This window comes from Delphinus delphis, chromosome 3 (assembly GCF_949987515.2).
Source record: "Delphinus delphis chromosome 3, mDelDel1.2, whole genome shotgun sequence".
Lineage (NCBI taxonomy): Eukaryota > Metazoa > Chordata > Mammalia > Artiodactyla > Delphinidae > Delphinus > Delphinus delphis.
In genome coordinates, this window is record NC_082685.1 from 75,356,107 (window position 1) to 75,377,810 (window position 21,704).

The 21,704-nt window shown below is 35.9% G+C and overlaps 1 protein-coding gene across 3 annotated transcripts in view; it reads right to left on the minus strand.

Annotated features, from left to right (window-relative positions):
- Positions 1-6,259: 6,259 nt before the first annotated feature.
- DMXL1 (Dmx like 1) overlaps positions 6,260-21,704 on the minus strand; it is a 134,193-nt gene continuing 118,748 nt past the window's right edge. For all 3 annotated transcript variants that reach the window (XM_060008983.2, XM_060008982.2, XM_060008984.2), the window contains 4 exons: positions 19,248-19,339; positions 13,993-14,045; positions 11,435-11,652; positions 6,260-9,744 (listed from right to left, as the gene is read on the minus strand). In XM_060008983.2, coding sequence (XP_059864966.1) covers positions 9,520-9,744; positions 11,435-11,652; positions 13,993-14,045; positions 19,248-19,339 — 588 coding nt within the window. In that variant the 3' untranslated portion in view covers positions 6,260-9,519. The remainder of the gene's footprint in view (positions 9,745-11,434; positions 11,653-13,992; positions 14,046-19,247; positions 19,340-21,704) is intronic.

Genomic DNA, 21,704 nt, shown 5'->3' on the forward strand with positions numbered 1-21,704 from the left:
TGGAGATTGGAATGAAGCTAAAACAATAGAAAAGGACCAAATCTAAGCGCGTTCTTCCAATAGGAGCTGAAGAACATTAATTTGACCCTTGTTTTGGAGAAAGTCAGAAGGATTTTAAGCATGGGAGACATGTCAAATGTTCTAGAAAGGTTAATCTGAAAACAGCATAGAGAATACCAGAGCCAGGAAACTTGACTTATGGAGTTATTGAAATAAGTCAGGTTGGGATACAGTGGTAGGCAGAATAAGAAGTCCAGGAAAGATGTTCACACCAGAATCCCCAGAACCTGTGAATATGTTACCTTACATGGCAAAAGGGACTTGGCAGGTGTGATTAAGGTTAAAGATAATGAGATGGGGAGATTATCCTGGATTATTTGGGTGGATCTAATCTAATCATATGCTTCCCCTAAAGTGGAAGAATGAGTCAGAGATTCAAAGCATGAGAAGGGCTTGACCTGGGTCAGGAGCCAAGGAGGGTGGGTGGTCTCTAGAAGCTGGGAATGGACCTCAGTCAACAACAACAACAACAAAATGGGAGTCTCAGTTCTACCACCATAAGGAAATGGATCCTCCCTTGGAGCCTCCAGAAAGGAACTCAGCTCTGCTGACACTTTGAGTTTATCCTGGTGAGACCCATACTGGACTTCTGACCTGTAGAACTGTAAAATAATAAATGTATGTTGTTTTAAACCCCTAAATTGCTGTTAATTTGTTGTGGCAGTAATAGGAAATAATTACAGATGCTGAATGCTTAAACTAAGTGGATGGAAAGAAGATGGTTTCAAGGCTTAACACAGGCCCTGGAGACTAATGGGATGTGAGGGTTAAGGGAAAGAGAATAATCTAGGTCACTTTATGGGGTTTCTGGATTGTCAGGCTCAGTCTTTGGTAGTGCCACGCAGTGCAGGCAGGTCCTTTTAGGATTAAAAAGGTTTGTACACTCCCAGGCCTCCCCTACTCCTCAAAATCATTAGAAACGATCCCTGAAAGCCCATGGGCAGTGATATTTGTCACCACGAACTGAGAGTCCTAATAATGGGTCTGCTCTGTGTAAGCTGGATACTTTGGACAAAGCACAAAACCTTAATGAAACATGGCTTCTTCTACTGTGTGAGATAGGAGCCCCATCTGTGTGACTGCTGGGAGAGTCAGCCAGGATGTCATGGTGTCTTGTCTGTAACCTCAACCCCAGTAACTTTCACCATTGCTTCATTTCAGTCTCCCTTGTCTCAAGCTGCACCCTGGAGCAGCAATCTCCAGAGATATTTCTACCTTTATAGAAAAAGATTCTTTCATCTTTATCTCCATCATTCTACACCCCTACTGCAGCCTTTCATCCTTGGTCCTCACACTCTTTTTTTACCTCATGCAGACTTGCATTTCTCCCAGTTGGCTTCCTTTCCTACACAGCCTAACCCCAAGAACCAATACCTCAGTCACTCACTGCTAGTGCCTCCTATTGCTTTACTACATTGTCCTTTCCTTCTACTACCTGGCAAATATTTTTAGCCATCCACATTATTCATAAGCTCTACTTAAGAAGCACCAAAAAGTGTAAAACCTGATGCTCTGCAGATTCATGAGGATTTTCTCCTGCATCATGGATGGAAAGGAGAAGTGTGTTCCATCTTTATCCCTTTCCTCAAGACATCTTTTGCACCCCCAACCCCTCCTGCTCTTGATATATAATCTCACCTCCTATTTCAAATAAAATATAGAGTGAACTTTTAAAATAATTAATTAATTAATTAATTTATGGCTGTGTTGGGTCTTCATTGCTGTGCACAGGCTTTCTCTAGTTGCGGTGCGCGGGGGCTACTCTTTGTTGTGGTGCGTGGGCTTCTTATTGCGGTGACTTCTCTTGTTGCGGAGCACGGACTCTAGGTGCACGGGCTTCAGTAGTTGTGGCACGTGGGCTTCAGTAGTTGTGGCACACGGGCTTACTTGCTCCGCGGCATGTGGGATCTTCCCGGACCAGCACTCGAACCCATGTCCCTTGCATTGGCAGGCGGATTCTTAACCACTGTGCCACCAGGGAAGCCCCAAAGGAAATATATAGATCATCAATAGAGAATTTTCTCTACTTCCTACCCAAGCTACCAAAAATGCCATCTATATCAACAGTCACATTGACTTCCTTTCTCTCACCCCAGTGGATCAGAGCAAACCCATCCACCAGTTCTCTGGGTCCCCAAGGAGCCCTCCCTTCTATCTACAGGGGCCACATTCTGTTGAATATCCCTTCTTTTCTATCTTGGACCTCTCAATTTCTATGCTTCCCCCACAAAATATTTAAAAATGCTAAAATGTTAAAATGATAAAATTTAAAAATCTCCATGAATCCTACCACCTTCTCTCACCGCAACCCTCTTTACTAGGGCCATCTAGACCTGAGTGACTACAGGAGCTGATAGCTGAAATGATTCAGAGTGGGCATTGCCTCAGCGCTTACTTTAGGAGGCCTGGTAAGGGGCCTCTACAATCCCAGGCAACTTGCATCATTGTCATCAAAGAACAACCAGTCTTTCTTCTAATAAAGATATTGGATTCCACCTTACTACACAGAGTGATAATATTTAGAAATTAGTAAGATAATTACCTTTCCTATCTTACTTGGGCCAAAAGATACTTGGATCATTTCATTTTCAAACTAGCACTTGCATACATCCAGTTCAGAGTTGTAAAAAACATAGAATCTAGGAAGCTCCTAATAACTAATCCATTATTCAACGGCTAATTATATTTTAAAATAATTGCAGCTGTCTCTGGATTAATTGAATCCTTTCAGACCAAACTCCACCCCCCCAAACCCTATAAATCACATGAAGTGGAGAGAGCTGTAATGAGAGCTGCATGCCAAAAATACCTCTGTGCATACCTTCTATTTTTACTTCTGCCCAGTCGAATGTATAGGAACTAACATCAGACAGCTTAAAGTTGAAAAAATCTTCTGACCCAGCTTCCTCTTGTACTCTTCTTTTGCTTCAAGCCTCTTCTCTGCTTACTCAGTGTCAGCCTCCTCTTTTTGAGTGTAAGGAAATAACTACATGGCACTGTGAAACGTACAATAAAAATCTATGCATAAATACTCTGGGAGGAGAATGGAAGTGACTCACACTCCTTGGGGGAATGGAGAGAATTTCACAAAGGAGGTTCCATCCAACCAAGTCGAAAAGGATGAACTCAAGCTTGCCCGGCAGAAGGGCACTCCAGGCATCATGGAGAGAGAAGAAAGATAGTCTAACATTTTCTGGCACTAAAATCACTGAAGCAAGGATGTGCACCTTGAACACAGCCCACAGAAATATCTATGTGGCCTTTGTGCTCTAACTACATTTTAATGGGACTATATCAATGAACATGCCTGATTCAAAACATGGCTATAACTTCACCATCCTCTAAGGTCACTATCTGATTGTCTACTGCTTCAACTCTATTCCCAGTCCCATTTCTTTTCAGAGCTTTACCATAACATGTAATCTTGTTCTTAGAGTAACAATATGGGTATGGTAAAGAGTACATTTTTCCTAACAGAAGTCAAGGTGCATACTGGGTAGGGTAGGAGAATTGTTCAATGTCATGCAAACTTGGGGATAGAACAAAAATCAAGATTTGGGGGTCAGTGATCTTTTCCTATTACTTCCATATACCTCAACCCCTACTCCTAACTATTATACACCACTAGTGATTATACCTTCATCATAGAGCATTTTTCACTTTTTTATTCAGAATTACTTACCTATGATGTTACTAAAATACACCTCTTCCTAAGAAAGTTTGCTAGAACTGTTGCCTGCATTAAAGGTAACTTCATCCACATTCTTAGCCAATTCGATCAGCCACCCTCTACATGAAACCAAGCTCTCTGCATATTTCCAGGTTTTCACCCCTTAAGCCATTCCTCTATAGAAAATATAGTGATGCCCCTACCCAGAACCCTTATTTTTCTGTGACTGCACCACTGGATTCTTCATCTCTGTGGGTTCTTCCTCACCTGAACTGTTTTCTCCTTTTTGACCATCTCAAATCTTACTTGAGCCTATCCCCAATACTACAGTCTATTTTTTTGTCCTTAGCTGCATAATTCTACTCTGAAAGGCTTTTTCTATACATATGGGTCTAAATTCCCGCCTCTATCAAGAGTTCTCTTCTGCGCTTACACCCATGAAATGCTAGCCCACATTGGCAAGGCATTACGTGATTTTAAACAAAAAAGGCTCCCACCTTAGTCCTGGAATACTCGAAGCACAGCACCCTCCCCTAGTGGGTTCTGACTTCCACACTGTCCTCTTTCAATAGCCTCACTTCTTTCCCTCTCATTATCAGTCTTCAGAGTAAAGAGTTGATGTGCTAGTTATTTCCATGTACCTGTGCTTCCTCTCTCTGTGTGCGTACATGGGTCTGTTCATCTGTCTCTCTCTACATAAAAATGGCCACATGGATTTTAAAAAAGTGTATTCAGTATTGTGGCGGATTGCAAATGGTCTCAGAATAAAAACACAGCCAAGGTTATGGTTAAGTCCTTTTGTTAAGATCTCAGAAAGATTTTTGGGTGCACCATGTATACCGTTTTTGTGAGACACTAAGATTTCTAAGAATCTTAAGGTGGTATACACCACAGCAACCTCACAGGGGGCCCAAGGTAGAGAAATAAAATACGGGTGTGGCTTTTGTCTAATGAGTGGATTATAATTTAATATACAAGAAACCCACAACGGTTTTTTTTGTTTGTTTTTTTGCGGTTCGTGGGCCTCTCACTGTTGTGGCCTCTCCCGTTGCAGAGCACAGGCTCCCGACGCGCAGGCTCAGCGGCCATGGCTCACGGGCCCAGCTGCTCCGCGGCATGTGGGATCTTCCCAGACCGGGGCATGAACCCATGTCCCCTGCATCGGCAGGCAGACTCTCAACCACTGCGCCACCAGGGAAGCCCCCCACAACGTTTTAAAAAGCAATTTTACTACACTGAAGCATAGGGGACAGGACAGTATAAAATGTAAAGAGGTCTTTGAATGCTCAAACTTCTCTATCCAGGAAAACAGGCTGAGAAAACTTCCGTTAAAAACACTGGGCCACTTTTATGGAAAAAGAATAACTTAAGGATAGAAAAAAGCAGCCCAGAAGGTGGAGCCAAGAGCTGTAGAGAATTACTTGCAGGGAACAAGAGGACTCAAGGAACTGGTGACATGTACCCAGCTAAATTCCAGAATCCCTATGGACCAGGACCTACCATGTGACTTACTTTTCCTCTTTTAGAATGGGAGATAGCTATCGCCTCTCTGTCTCACCACTGTTACATTTCACATGTGGGAGGCACATAACTTGCCTCATTAGTTCATGGATCTTTAAACTGAGTACTGTACTTAAGGAACCTCATTTAAGGAGCCACATATACACCTGAACCTGATTTAGACATCAGGACCCTGGGGTTCAAATGCCTAACCCTGATGCAGTAATAGGATGAAAACATTGGAGTTTTTCTGGGGGAGTGTTTTACATGTGGGAGGAATAGATTTTAAAACTTTTAAAACACATATCCTGGACTGATACACTGCACTGCTTAGATTCTGTTACAAAGGGCATACAGGAGTAAGGCATTTTCACTGTGGAAAGAAATGGGTTGTACCACCAAATTGTTTCTATTACCTATCTGTATTTGCAGTGGGAGAACATTAAGAAATTTTTCTTGTTCCAAGGAGACTTGTGAAATAATGTCACACTGCAACTCTGTGTTAGCTCCCTGACTTATAGGCCACAGACATACAGGAGACAACCAAGTAAGCAGAAGGGGAAGAAAAGTCCTAAAAAACTCAAAACAGATTTAGCTTTGAAAATAACTGTAGCAAAAGCCATACACATATCTAACGCTGACAGGTACATTTAACTAATCTATGTTCAACTTTTTCCAAGTACCCTGAAGGGTAACATCTTAACCTTTCTACTTAAGTAATATCAAGCATCAAAAATATCTCAACAATTCAAAGAGGAATATTCCTGACACAAGACCACTTCACTCAACAGAGCAGTTGCCAAAGTTGTTGTCCTTCTTGGTATGAAAATACAGATTTTCTTCACCAACACATACACAACCATCTCGGGTATCATGTTACCAAGTGGGGTTTAAAGGAGTTTAGAAAAGTATTACCTCCTTCTTCCCTTCTCCCATGTTAAAGTTTTGCTTTGTATGTATTCTTCCATACACATTTCTATGTTCCTACATATATACTAAAACTAAAGATTGAAAAAACCTGAAACAATAAGGGATATAACACCTTTTACTTTGAAATTTTATCTCACCAACCTCCTTTCAGATGAACAGATACAAATCTAACATTCTTTCACCATTGAGAATATTCCATTGTATGGATGTACCAAAATTTATGCCAAAATTTACCCACTAATTAACATTTAGATTTCCAGTTTTCTTGCTCCATCAGATGTCTCAATAAACATCCATATACATATATTTTTATGCATAGGTGTTTTTATCTTAAAGGATAATCTCTCAAAAGATTGCTCAGTGAAAGTATGTTTTTCAATTTTAATATGTATCTAGGTAACTTTGTAGCAGTTTAGTCCTGCCAGCAATGTTTCACTGTGCCCACTTCCTTGCATCTTCACCAAACTGATGTCACTGTGTTTTGACTTTATACTAACTTGATGGATGAACAGTGGTAACACATTTCTTTTTTTTAAAGCATTCCTTTAACTATTAGTGAGGATGAACATACTTTGTGCTTGCTGACTTTTCCATGTCCTGTTCTGTGAATTGTGTGACTTCTCCATTACTTATCATGTTAAAATTCTCTTTGTATTAGGGTCGTTAACATTTTTCCTATTCCTATACACATATTTCTTCTCGTCTACCTGTTCTTTAGACTGTGGTCTTTTGCAATATGACATTTAAACTCTTTGTTTAGTAAATATGTCTCTCTGGGTTTCCAACACTGTTATAAAAAGATCATCACCACTCTAAGGTTGTATAAGGATTTTCTTTAAGTAGGTATATCTCTGTATTTTGTTCCAATTGTTGAGACCATTTTGAGAAATTCCTCAATGGTTTTGAAAAAATTTTTTAAAGAGAAGAAATGAATTGGGGCAAGACAGAGAGAGCAAGAAAGGAGGATGGAATTGACTGTCCCATGATTCTACATAAGAAAAATCCTACATTTTAGAAAATGAGACTCACAATGTTGTGAATTCTTCCATCATTACAAAGCCTCATTCTCAGAAAGCACACAATTTAAAAAATGTATTTTGATGTATCTACTTCATTAGTGTGGATGAAATTTTACATATATGTATACCATTTTATACTTAAACATACATTCCAACTACTTTTATTCTCACCTTTTTTGAATAATGCTTATTCATTAAGTTAAAGACTATAGAGAAGGAAGAACAGGGTATCTGGGAAAATTATGCAATTCTTCCTACATTAGCCAAATACAATACAGAAGTTCTCCAATTTAAAATGTCACATACACTCAAGTCAACTAAAGTGGCATAAATACTACTTAAAACAATAGCATGCTAAAAATAGTTACTGCATGATTGTTTATTTAAAATATTATGACTCTGGATGTAAATACATATGGGCTTACATAATTTATTATTCATATAAACCCTCAATTAAAATGCTTAATTCTTCATCCACAATGTTTTTTTCCTAGTAAGCATAATAATACATTTTCTATCTCACTGAAAGTGTTTAAGCCTTTTGAATCTTGATTCATGAAGAAATTACTGAGGAATAACTTAATATTAACTACATCAAACAATAGTATTGTTTGCAATGTTGTCATAGATTTCTCCATGGCAAAATAGTCACATATCGTTATTGCACAATTTATAGGTACAGGTTATTATGTGCACATCAACTCTCTACATAATAACAGTGTCTTCACTGCAACTTGCTCAACACATTTAAAATTATGAATACAATTTACAAAATCTTTTAACAATATACTTTTAAAAGTATCCTGAGGATATTACAAAATTCATTTTACCAGCCCTTCATTTCTTTGCTTCATTTGACTCTTTAGTTTCCAAGATAATAGCTTTCCATATTTTGTTACATAAAAATGTTCTCTTAATATTCCTATTAAAATATATTTAAGCTAAATAGTATATAATTGTCCCTTAAACTCTTAGTCCCATCTGCCTCCAGTCTTCTTGGTTAAAATCAAGTATTATCAAGTTTTCTATAATTCTGAATCAGAAAAGGTATAGCACAAAACAGACAGAAATAGGGTTAGCACATTTAAGTTAAAAGCATTGTGCATTTTTAATATTTTGGTCATATTTTATAATAAAATAATATATTTTGGCAAAAAATAATAAAATATAAGGCTTAGTTTATTATCTTTTAATGGTAGATCTGGCAGGTATTTTACATTTGTAAATGCTATCTATTTAATTTGACTGTTTTCACATTTGTTTCTAAAAACACTGCTATGAGGTTTTCAGAACGTTGAGACTAAAAGCACCTAAAAAATAAGAAATAAAATAAAATAAAATTTAAGTAAAATGTATGGTGCCTAGAAATCCTTTGACAAATTTATAAGCTTAAGTATCTCATATATGCCAACACAGAATCATTATTGCCTGCTAAGTCTTATCTGACTCAATGTAATCTTTAAAATAATAATCTTGGAAGTTTTCCTGAAATTTATTTGAAAATTAGGATGGGAATTCAAAAATTTAAAAAAAAAAAAGGTGAAAAAAACAGTTGCAGAAAAAGTTGTTATTCTGGTGGCAGTAGTTGTTATGGCACAAAAACAAATGAAAAGACTTGTAGTTTTCATATATATATATATATATATATATACACACACACACACATATATATATATATATATATACATATACACACACACACACACAAAGTTCAAATAAGATGTATAAGATACATTACATATATATACACGACCACACACACACAACTTGGGGTCCAGAGGGGAAACTGATGAAAACTTTACATAACGAGGCATTTGGCTCACCTGTCACTAAAGTCCCAAAGACAGTGTTAATGGAGATGTTCACTATTTTTTGATTCTTACCCAAATATCAATCTATCATTAATTAAGAGAGGAGTGTGAGATGTGTAAGTTTGAAAAAGGCAGTGAGAGTGTGGTGAATTAAGTGATGACTGATGTGCAACTGCCTTTACATAAAGGGTATTTTTACTGTGAAACAAATTCATGCAGAGATATCTGCAGAAGAATTTATCAACAACAAGAAAACAAAACTCCTTTAACACTATGATATACTCACTATACTATAAATATGTATTATTACAGCATTACTTATACATTCTACTTTAGGCAATGTAGTCTAATTTTGAATGACCTTATTAATTTTTAAGGCATCAGTGCATCAAGGGCAAAGCTCCATAAAATAAATATGAAAACAGGAAAGCATTAGCTTATCTGTGGCATAGAGACTGATCACTGTACATCATATGTGTTGGCCACTTCATGGAATAGGTAATAAATTATACATCTTATTGTTAAAATGTTACAGCATAAATTTCACATCATTTTTCAACACTTCATTTAATGGGCTAAACTGATCTGGCAGTATTCTCATTTTCATTGTTCCATCAGCTCCACATGAAAAAATGTGATTTGCAGGCCCTGTCTCAATTTGCATCACTCCGGTTCCAATATTTCTGAAAATGGATTGCCGAGCATGTTCATTGATAAAAGTGTGGAGAAGACTAAAGGTAGAGAGACTCCAAATCTGAAATATATAAGAACAAAATAAAAATTGGGGTTGACATTACCTTAAAAATCCAAACAAAAGATTCACGTCTGTCTTCCTGCACAAATAAGGAATTTCTAAAACAAAAATGGAGAAAAATCTGTGTAGGCTTACAGTCATAACATTTTGATTCTGTATATGGTGTTGCAATTTTCCAAAGCTCTTTGATATTATCACATTCTTCAAAAATCAATCCAGTAAGAGAGGAGGTACTTTAAACCCTTAGTTGGAGACGAGAAAACTTAGGTACAAGGAGGTTAGGTGTACAATGCAACAGAAACTTGTAATGTTATAGGAACTACAATCAAGATTTCCTATCTCTCAGCGAAGTTTCTGTTGTGTAGTTGTATAGTGGGGTAATTCTTTCCCCATAATATACAGTACCCACCAAGGGATCAGAACCGCTGGAAAGAGGAAAATACCAAACACCTAGAGGCCTTCAGACCAGTCAAAACTATATTCCAGCTGCAAGATAAATTATTACAACTTTCTGATGTTTTGACATCACATTAAAAAAAAATATTTCTTTCTTTTCCCTAAGAAATTCATTAATTTATATTACTCTAGACATGATTGTTAAATTGTAAGTCCTGAATACTACCTGGTATACTATGAAATCTTATAACTTAATTAAATAATAAACCTCAGAATGAAAGTACAAACTAATCTAAATAACTAATCTAAAACATAGTATGACTTATTCTAAACTGAGGGCAGTTCAAATAAGAAACTAGTTTCAAACTGGAAAAAAAAAGAATTCTGTATGGAAGCTGGTGTATATATTTAAGAAAAACCTTTTTGAAATTCTTCAATTTCTTCTGGCTGAGAATTATGAAAACAATATGGAAGTTCTAACAAAGCAGTCCAACTTACCTGTACTAAGTACTCAGTAGCACTTAAATTAATGGATTCTAAGAAACTAGACTCCTCCAGTGGGTTGCTGACCATTAGAGTAACTTAGGGACTAGTCTTATCCCTGCAGATCCTTCTGAGTGTAGCCAGAGAACCTGCCATCAAAACCACTATTTCTGTGTTCCAAAAATGCACATTCCTGAGCCTTGGACTTACCAAATGGGTATTTTTGGGATAGGACCTAGTAACAGTATTTCTGGAGTGGGATGCATTTTTAACAAGGTGCTTAACATTTTTAACAAGCTGCTTAACATTCAAACTTCTAAGTTTGAAACACAGTGGAGTTTGAGAAGGACTGTTACAGGCAGAGCTTATCCAGGTACATCAGAATTCTTGAATCAGGCACTGAGTTGTTGGATGCTGATACTATGAATGACAAAATGGGGAGAAATTTGGAATAAGGGAAAATGTCAGCATATCTCACAGCCCCTGAAACTGAATTCAGTAACTCTGAATATGGAGTCAAGACTAATTCTAATGTCTGAAATATGTTCATATCCATGGAAAATCCAGTTCTTTTGCGTGCATTAGTTAAGCATATTTGAAAACAACTGAAAAACAGGCATTTTTCAAGTTAAATATTATTTTATTTCATTCATTAAAAGATTTATTAAATAGCAATTAACCTTGTTGACTACAAAGGAATTAATACTTCTATTATTTAAAGAGACTGGTGTCATCAATATGATTAAAGATCTAAGGTTTCTAAAGATTTCTTTTCATATTGTAATAGATATTGTGGCATTACTGTATTTACCTTTATGTTGCCCTCAGCAGATCCTGTAACAAAGTACTCTTCAGTTGGATCAATAGCAATGGCTTTAACAGGAGAATCATGGCTCTGGAAAAGCTGCCTCTGCTGTCGTTGCCGAAGGTCAAAAACACATGTATAGCCTTTTCTGCCACCTGATATTAGTAGCTGATGTTTTGGAGCATATGCTAAAACAGTGGCTCCGCTATCATGACAAGTAAAAGCTGGAAAAAAAAGTAAAAACTATTTAATAGTATAAGAAACAGACTTCTGGCTTTTGGCCAAGGTAGAATGATAGATTAGATTTGCCATCCTGCCTAAAACAATTAAAATATCAAATGATATACAGGAAACAATGGTTTGAGACACCGGTCACTAAGCAATGAAGAATGATCTTTGCAAAATGGGAAACAAACTGGGTGACCAACATAACTGCCCCAGCTTATTGCCTACAGAGTATTTTCTGGCCGTGGCATAAGAAAGGGGAACCCAAGTTGATCTGGGTTCCTATTTCCACCAGCCATACTGGGAAAAAACCCTCATAATTCACAAGGCATCGTATAGAGTACTGAGAAGGGTACTGCCTCAACAGAGGGGCAAAATTAGCCCTGTACCAAATACGGCTTTTAACACAGCTGTTTTCATCATCCCAGAAAGTTCCCTCATGCCTCTCCCTCAAAGGCAATCGCTATCCTGATTTCTATCCAATTGGTTTTGCCAATTCTTGAACTTCACATAAATGGAATTTTATAGTATATATTCTTTTGTGCCTGCTTCTTTTTCTTTAACATAACATTTTAGATGTGTCTCACGTATCAGTAGGTCATGCTTTTAAATTCTGAGTAGTATTCTATTACATAAATATACCACGTTATCCTGTTGGACATGTGTGTTGTTTCCAGTTTTGGGCTACTATAAATAAAGCTGCTAAGAACATTCCTAATACCAGTCTATTTGTGGACATGTGTTTTCATTTTTCTTGGGTACATATGTAAAACTATATACTGCTGGGTCACGCTACATGCATGTTTAACTTCACTAAGAAATTGCTAAACAGTTTTCCAAAGCAGTTGTACTGTTTTATACTTTTATCAGCAAATCATGAGGGTTCCAGTTTCTCCATATCCTCACCAACACTTGGTAGTCTAGAACCTTTAATTTTTGCCATTTCAGTATACAGAGTAGTATGATAAATTACGGTGAATTTAGTTTGCATTTCCCTGATGACTACTGATGTTGAGCATCTTTTATATGCTTATTTGCTATTCAGGTATTGAGAAAAACGGTAATTTAAAAAAATCTTGAATATATCATTTCTTTAATAGATTGTGCTTTTGGTGTTGTATCTAAATCTCATTACCAAACCCGAGGTCACCAAGATTTTCTCCTATATTTCCTTCTAGAAGTATGACAGTTTTGTTTTTACATGTTTTACATGAGTCATTTTGAGTAAATTTTTGTGAAAGGGGTAAGGTTTGTACCTATGTTCAGTATTCCACATATAAGCACCCAATTGTTATTAGCACTTTTTGTTGAAAGACTATCTGTTTCCACTGAATTATCTTTGTGCCATTATTAGCAATGAGTCTACTATTTATGTGTGGGTCTATTTCTGGGCTCTCTAATCTGTGTCTATTCTTCAGCCAGTACCACAATGGCTTGATTACTGTAGCTTTATAGTGAGTCCTGAAATCAGGTAATGTGAGTTCTCCAAGTTTGTTTTTATTCAGTATGCATTATTCTAGGTCTCTTGCCTCTCTACATAAACTTTAGAACCAGTTTGTTGATATATACAAAACAGATTGCTGGGGGTTTAATTAGAATTCCACTGAATCTATAAAGTTGTAAGGAAGTAACATCCTAACAATATCAAGTTTTACAATCTGTGAACATGATGAACATTTATTTAGACCTTTTTTTCTTTTACTTTTTTTGTGGCTTTTCCCAACAGATGCTATACATATTTCGATTTATGCTTCAGTATTTCATTATTTTGGGTGCTCTTTTAAATGGTAATATTTTTTTTAAATTTCAAATTCCAATTGTTCATTGTTGATAAAGGAATGCAACTAATTTTAGTATAATGACCTGGTATCCTGTGACATTGCTGTGCTTGCACATCAGTTCCAGCAGTTTTTTTTCTGTATTCTTTGGGATTTTCTACACCATCATGTAATCTGTGCATAAACAGTTTTATTTCTTCCCTTCCAATATGGATAACTTTTACTTCCTTTTCTTGTCTTATTGCTTTATTTAGAACTTCAAGTACAAAGTTGAGTAAGAGTGGTGTGAGGGGATATAATACTGTAACTGATGTTCGGACCTGTGCTATCAGATTCAAAGTAAAAACAAATGATTTTTATATTATCTATGTTCCACTGTCCTTCATTAAAGTACAGTGAAGAGTTAATTACATATACAGCATTTTTTCTGCTTTTAAACTTTGCCACCATGGTCAAAAATAAACCTCACAGACTACTAAGTGTGTCATTAAAAAAAAAATCCATTTAAACATCACTTTTACTTTATGAGTTTGTGATTCATAAAATGCTTTCAAAACTTACCATGGACTAAACTATTGGAAGGTGCTACAAGAGTGTCCCACAAACATATGTTTCTGGAAAAAAAAAAAAGATTATTGAATGACATAAGAAGTTAACCACAGAATAAAAATAGATATGTCTCATATTATATAATGATAAAGGTATCAATACAGAAAGAATATTATACTTGTTAACATATATGCACCCAATACAGAAGCACCTAAATATATAAAGCAAATACTAATAGACATAAAGGGAGAAACAGACAATAATACAGTAATAGCAGGGGATTTTAACACCCCCCTAACATCAATGAACAGATCATCCAGAGAGAAAGTAAGGTAATAGCGGTGTTAAGTGACACAATAGACCAGCTGAACTTAAATGATATGTACAGAATATAACACCCCAAAACAGCAGAATGCACATTCTTTTCAAGCACACATGGAATGTTCTCCAAAACATATTACATACTAGGTCACAAAACAAGCCTCAACAAATTTAAGAGGATAGAAATTGTATCAAGCATTTTTTTCGGACCACAATAGTATGAAGTTAAAAATTAACTCCAGAAAGAAAAATGGAAAAAAACCCCAAACACATGGAGACTAAACAACATGCTACTAAAAAACCAATGGGTCAATGACAAAATCAAAGAGGAAGTCAAAAAAGATCTTGAGACAAATGTAAATGGAAACACAACAACCCAAAATCTATGGGATGAAGCAAAAGCAATTCTAAGAGAGAAGTTCATAGCAATACAGGCCTTCTCAAATAAACAACACAGCCTATCACTTACCACCTAAAAGAATTAGAAAAAGAACAAACAAAGCCCAAAGTCAGCAGAAGGAAGAAAATAATTAAGATCAGAGAGGAAATAAACAAAATAGAGCTTAAAAAAAACAACAACAAAAACAATCAATGAAAGCAAGAGCTGATTTATTTTTAAGAACTGATTTTTTGAAAAGAAAACAAAATTGACAAACCTTTATCCAGCGCATCAAGAAGAGAGAAGACCCAAATAAACAAAATAAGAAATGAAAGAGGAGAAATAACAACTGATACGAAAGAGATACAAAGAATTATTATACTATTAACAGTTATATGCCAACAAATTGGACAACCTAGAAGAAATGGACAAGTTTCTAGAAACATACAGCCTGCCAAGAATGAGTCAAGAAGAACAGAAAGTTTGAACAGACTGATCACTAGAAACGAAAATGAATCTGTAAGGGAAAAAAAAAAACAAACCAAAACCCAACCGCCAGGAAACAAAAGTCCAGGACCAGACAGGGGAATTCTACGAAACATATGAAGAACAAACACTTATCCTTCTTAAACCATTCCAAAAAAACTGAAGAGGAGGGAACACTCCCAAATTCATTCTACAAGGCCACCATTACCCTGATACCAAAACCAGACAAAGACACTACAAAAAAAGAAAATTACAGTCCAGTATCTTTGATAACTACAAATACAAAAATCCTCAACAAAATATATTAGCAAACTGAATCCAACAATACATAAAAAGCATCATACACCATGATCAAGTTGGATTTATTCTGGGGTCACAAGGATAGTTCAACATTTGCAAATCAATAAATGTAATACATCACATTAACAAAAGGAAAGATAAAAATCACATGATCATCTCAAAATACACAGAAAAACTGTCTACTGAGATGTCCATTCATGATAAAAACTTTCATCAAAGTGTGTATAGAGAGAACATTCCTCAACATAATAAAGGCCATTTAAGACAAATCCACAGCCAACATCATACTCAACAGTGAAAAGCTGAAAGCCTGCCCACTAAATTCAGAAACAAGACAAGGATGTCCACTCTCTCCACTTTATTTAACATAGTACTGAAAGTCCTAGCCACAGCAATCAGACAAGAAAAAGAAATAAAAGGCATCCAAATTGGAAGAGAAGGGGACTTCCCTGTTGGTCCAGTGGGTAAGACTCCATGTTCCCAATGCAGGGGGCCTGGGTTTGATCTCTGGTCAGGGAACTAGATAGTGCACACATGCCGCAACTAAGAGTCCACATGCCGCAACTAAGAAGTCCACATGCCGCAACTAAAGATCCTGCATGCTGCAGCTAAGACCTGGTGAAGCCAAAGTAAATAAATAATTTCTTTTTAAATTAAAAAAAAAACAAATTGGAAGGGAAGAAGTAAAACTGTCACTATTTGCAGATGACATGATACTTTAGATAGAAAACCCTGAAGTCTTCACCCCCCAAATTTAGAACTAATAAATGAATTCAGCAAGGGTGCAGGATACAAGATCAATATTAAAAAAATCTGCATTTTTATACACTAATAATGAAATATGAGAAAAAGAAAGTAAAACACAACCTGTTTAAGATCACATCAACAAGAATAAATACCTAGGAATAAACTTAACCAAGGAGGTGAAAGACCTATACTCTGAAATATAAAACACTGATGAAGGAAACTGAAGATAATACAAAGAAATGGAAAGATATCTTGTGCTCTCGGACTGGAAGATTAATATTGTTAAATTGGCCACACTACTCAAAGCAATCTACAGATTTAATGCAATCGCCATCAAAATACCCATGGCATTTTTCACAGAACTAGAACAAAATAATCCTAAAACTCACATGGAATCACAAAAGACCCTGAATTGCCAAAGCAATGTTGAGAAAAAAGAATAGAGCTGGAAGAATCACACTCCCTGATTTCAGACTATATTACATAGCTACAGTAATCAAAACAGTGTGCTACTGCCACAAGAACAGACACATAGATCAATGGAACAGAACAGAGACCCCAGAAATAAACCCAAGCATTTATGGTCAGTTAATCTATGACAAAGATGGCAAGAATATACAATGGAGAAAAGACAGTCTCTTCAACAAGTGGTGGTGGAAAAACTGGACAGCCACATATAAAATAATGAGATTAGAACATTCCTGTTCACCATATACAAAAATAAACTCAAAAAGGTTTAAAGACCTAAATGTAAGAATGGAAAACCATAAACCTCCTAGAAGAGAACATAGGCAATACACTCTTTGACAAAAATTGTAGCAATATTTTCTTAGATTAGTCTCCTAAGGCAAAAGAAATAAAAGCAGAAATAAACAAATGGGACCTAATTAAACATAAAGCTTTTGCACAGCAAAGGAAATCATCAACAAAACGAAAAGACAACCTACTGAATGGGAGAAAATATTTGCAAATGATGATTGACAAGGGGTTAAAACCTAAAATATACATACAGTTCATACAACTCAATATAAAAAAAAAAACTCAATAAAAAAATGGGCAGAAGATCTGAATAGACAATTTCCCAAGAAGACATACAGATGCCCAACAGGCACATGAAAAGATTCTCAACATCACTCACTATTAGAGAAATGCAAATCAAAACAACAATGAGTTATCACCTCACACCAGTCAGAATGGCCATCATCAAAAAAATCTACAAACAATAAATGCTGGAGACAGTGTAGAGAAAATGGAACCCTTGTACACTGTTGGTGGAAATGTAGATTGGTGCAACCACTGTGGAAAACAGTATGGAGGTTCCTCAAAAAACTAAAAATAGAACTACCATATGATCCAGCAATTCTACTCCTTGGGTACATATCTGGAAAAAATGAAAATACTAATTTAAAAAGATACATGCATCCAAATGTTCACAGCAGCACTATTTACAATAGCCAAGACATGGAAGCAACTCAAGTGCCCATCAACAGATGACTGGATTAAGATGTGACTGACACACACACACACACACACACACACACACACACACACACAAAATAAAATACTACTCAGCCATAAAAAAGAATGAAATACTGCCATTTGCAGCAATGTAGATGGACCTAGAGAATATCATGCTAAGTGAAATAAATCAGACAGAAAAAGACAAATACTATATGATATAACTTACATGTGGAATCTAAAAACAAAGACAAATGACTGTATATACAAAACAGAAACAGACTCACAGATATAGAAACAAACTTGTGGTTACCAAAGAGGGGAAGACGGGTGAGTGACATATTAGGAATATGGAATTAATAGATAAAAACTACTATATATAAAATAGATAAGCAACAAGGATATACTGTATAGCATAGGGAATTGTAAAAATTGTCTTGTAATAACCTATAATGAAGTATAATCTGCAAAAATACTGAATCACCATGCTGTATACCTGTAACTAATATAATGTTGTAAATCAAGTATACTTCAATGAAAAAAAGCAATATGTCTCATTATAGCTCGCTTGAACCTTGCTCACACAGAAAGTTCTTAAATTTATAAAGCATCGAATACAAGTAGCCAATATATTTATGTATGATTAATTTTTAGACAAAAATTTAAAAAACTAATAGCTTCCCAAACTGAATAACTTTAGATTAACATGTAATTACAAGGAGTACTATATGAAGTCTGAATATGGGAACCACTTTTTGTATTCACTGATTTTCTAATCTAATAGTTCGACCACATACATAAGTAGCAGGACACACCGAATTTTCTTGAGTAGAAAGAAAACTTATTCCTACTACAAAAGGGAGCAGCTTCTACTCCATTCTGTGAGTTACAAAGAAGGCACAAATGTGTATAAGAATTTCTATGAAAAACGGGCTGAAAACTCCATATTCCTAAAATTCCCACTTTGAGTGTAAAGTGAGGCCTCAGGACAAACACAAAAGCTCAGCAACCTCAGAAGGCCTTAATCACAGAACTCAGCTGTAGGAGGAAAGTAAAAAGTGTGCCTGGACATGGAGGGAGGAGACTTTTTTTTGCATATTTAAGCTATTTGGGGAGATGGGGACGGGCTGTCACTTACTAGTTATTATACAACTCAGCTTCTTGTGTTCTTACTGTGAAACATTGATAATGCGATATAATAAAGCTGTGGCAAGGGTTTAACTAAATAGCATGGCCAATAAATAATACTCTTTTTTTTTTGGCCTCAAGCTTTCTTAACACATAGCAAATAATATGGAGAAAAACTCTACCAACAATCAAATTCTTTTATCCTACACTAAAGTCTTAACATTAGAATACTAAAAATCCAGAAGGAATGGATTTTGTCTTTAATGTCACCAGAATTTCCTTAGCTTTACAATTAAAACACTAAAAAAGCTCTAAGAAACAAGTCTCTTTAAATAAAAATATTTAAAGGTGTAATTATGACATTATTGAGATATAAGGACATTAAGCAATTAAAAAATAAAGCTTAGCTATACATACACAGACTTCAATTTCAGTTATAATCTCTTACCTATTGTCAGTTGAAAGACCAGCTGTAGCTATCAGAGAGGAGGAACTAACGAAGACAAAATCATTGGCTGTTTTGTTATGACACTGCCAAGTCTGGAATGGTTATAAACAACACATGTTTATTGCTGTCACAAACAATTTTATAAGCAGGTAGATGTATTAATCAAAAAACGATCATGTAATTTGTGGCTTACTTAAATCCTTGTGTTCTTTCCCCCACAGATTTTAGAAAAGTTGCAAGAGTAATAGAGAACTCTCATATACCCTTTACCCTGATTCACCAATGTTTACCATTTTGGCACATTTGTTTTGCCTCTTCTTCTCTTTCTCACACACACACACCCCTTTCCCTGAACCATTTAAATAAGATGCATACGTTATGACCTTTTATGACCTCCGCTTTTGTTCAACCAAAAGTTCAAAGGGAAACAAAAGAAAGTTAAGTTCAAACATTTTTCTTAGAATACTTGTGAAAATTTTTGTCTTAGAAAACAAAAACTAGCATTTTAGATGATCTCAGACTGAATTATTTATTTTCAGAAATATTTAAGCTTTCAAATACTTTTTCAAATATGTGAATAAAAACATATTACTAATAGTCAACAAATTAGAAAATTTACAATGTTTCTCAATATTCCGTCAAACAATAACAAACTACTATGAGAGGTTTAGTCAGTTATAAAGGCTTCCAAGTTATGTCTGTTCAGATGTTTCTCTTCAATAAAAAATAAAATTTAAAAATATGTCAAAATCATCATATGAAAAAGTTTTCCTGTGAGTCACTTCCCCATTGCCCCCAACCACCACTGCAGCTGGGCTAGATGATATGTCTTTAAAACAAAATCTACTTTAATCCCCAAAAGCAAATAATGTTCATTTTTAATCCAATTTGTCTTTTTAGAAGTTTTAAAACAAAGGCAGTCCCCTAAGAAACATAAACCTGTACAGTTGACCCTTGAACGACACAGGTTTGAACTGCATGGGTCCACTGATACACAGATTTTTTTCAATAAATACTACAGTACTACATGATCCAAGGTTAGCTGAATCTGTGGATGCAGGACCATGGATATGGAGGGGTGACTGCAAAGTTATATGCAGATTTTCAACTTGGGGAGGTGAGGTGTCCAGTGTCCCTAACCCCTGTGTTGTTCAAGGCCCATCTGTACATTTAATCTGCTGCCTGAATGAAAATATGAGGAAAAATAAATATTCTTTCAAGGTACCCTCACCAACACTCCCTTGCTTGCTTTCACTTAGACCAGTACTTTATTCTAGCATTTAACCTTGGATGAATTACTGGAATTTTAACCCATATTCTTAATTTTTTTCTTGATAGATATTACTTAGTCTTATAAAGGGCTTCACTAAAGAATCCATCAAATATAAATTCAGTGTTCTATGAGGCTGCGGAAGGTTCACTGAACCTGTGTGGTCCTGAATAGAGATTTTTTTTTTTTTTTTTTTTTTAAGAGATGGGCAAGAAAATAGCACCAGCTATAGGATACCCTTTCTACTTTGTTCATAAGGGATAATAACTGCAGAAAAACAACCAGATGCACTGGTCTGTTGATCATCCTTTTTAGGTATCATAGCCACTGCCATTTAGTGAGGCTAGAAAAGGGCTTGAGTAACTCATGGGTCTCCAGAGTTACCATGTTGGTTCTATACAGGTTTTTTTTTTTTTTTTTTTTAACATCTTTTTATTTTATTTATCCCTTGACTAATCATTGCATTTTTTTTTTTTTTTTTTTTTTGTGGTACGCGGGCCTCTCACTGCTGTGGCCTCTCCCGTTGCGGAGCACAGGCTCCGGACGCGCAGGCTCAGTGGCCATGGCTCACGGGCCCAGCCGCTCCGCCGGCATGTGGGATCTTGCAGGACCGGGGCACGAACCCGCATCCCCTGCATCGGCAGGCGGACTCTCAACCACTGCACCACCAGGGAAGCCCAATCATTGCATTTTTAATTAATTTTACTACTTTGGTCTTTATCGAGTGACTAATCCACAAGTTTTATTATTTATTTACATTTTCTGGTGAGATTTTTTTACTTTTCTTATGTTTTTTTTTTTTTCCTTTCAGTTTTGAGAAATGATTAACATGAAGCACTGCATAAGTTTAAGGAGTACAGCATAATGTTCTGGCTTACATACATCATGAAATAAGTTTAGTAACATCCATCACCTCGCATAGATATAAAATGAAAGAAAAAATATTTTTCCTTATTCTGAAAATGCTTAGAATTTACTCTCTTAACAACTTTCATATATAACATGTAGCCGTGTTAATTATGTTAATCATGTTGTACATTACATACCCAGTACTTACTTACCTTTTACTTGGAAGTTTGTACCTTCTGACTGCTTCCATCCAATTTCCCCTCTCCACCCCTGCCTCTGAGTAACCACATATCTAATCTCCCCTTGCCATCAGAAACAGGTACTTTCATACAGGTTTA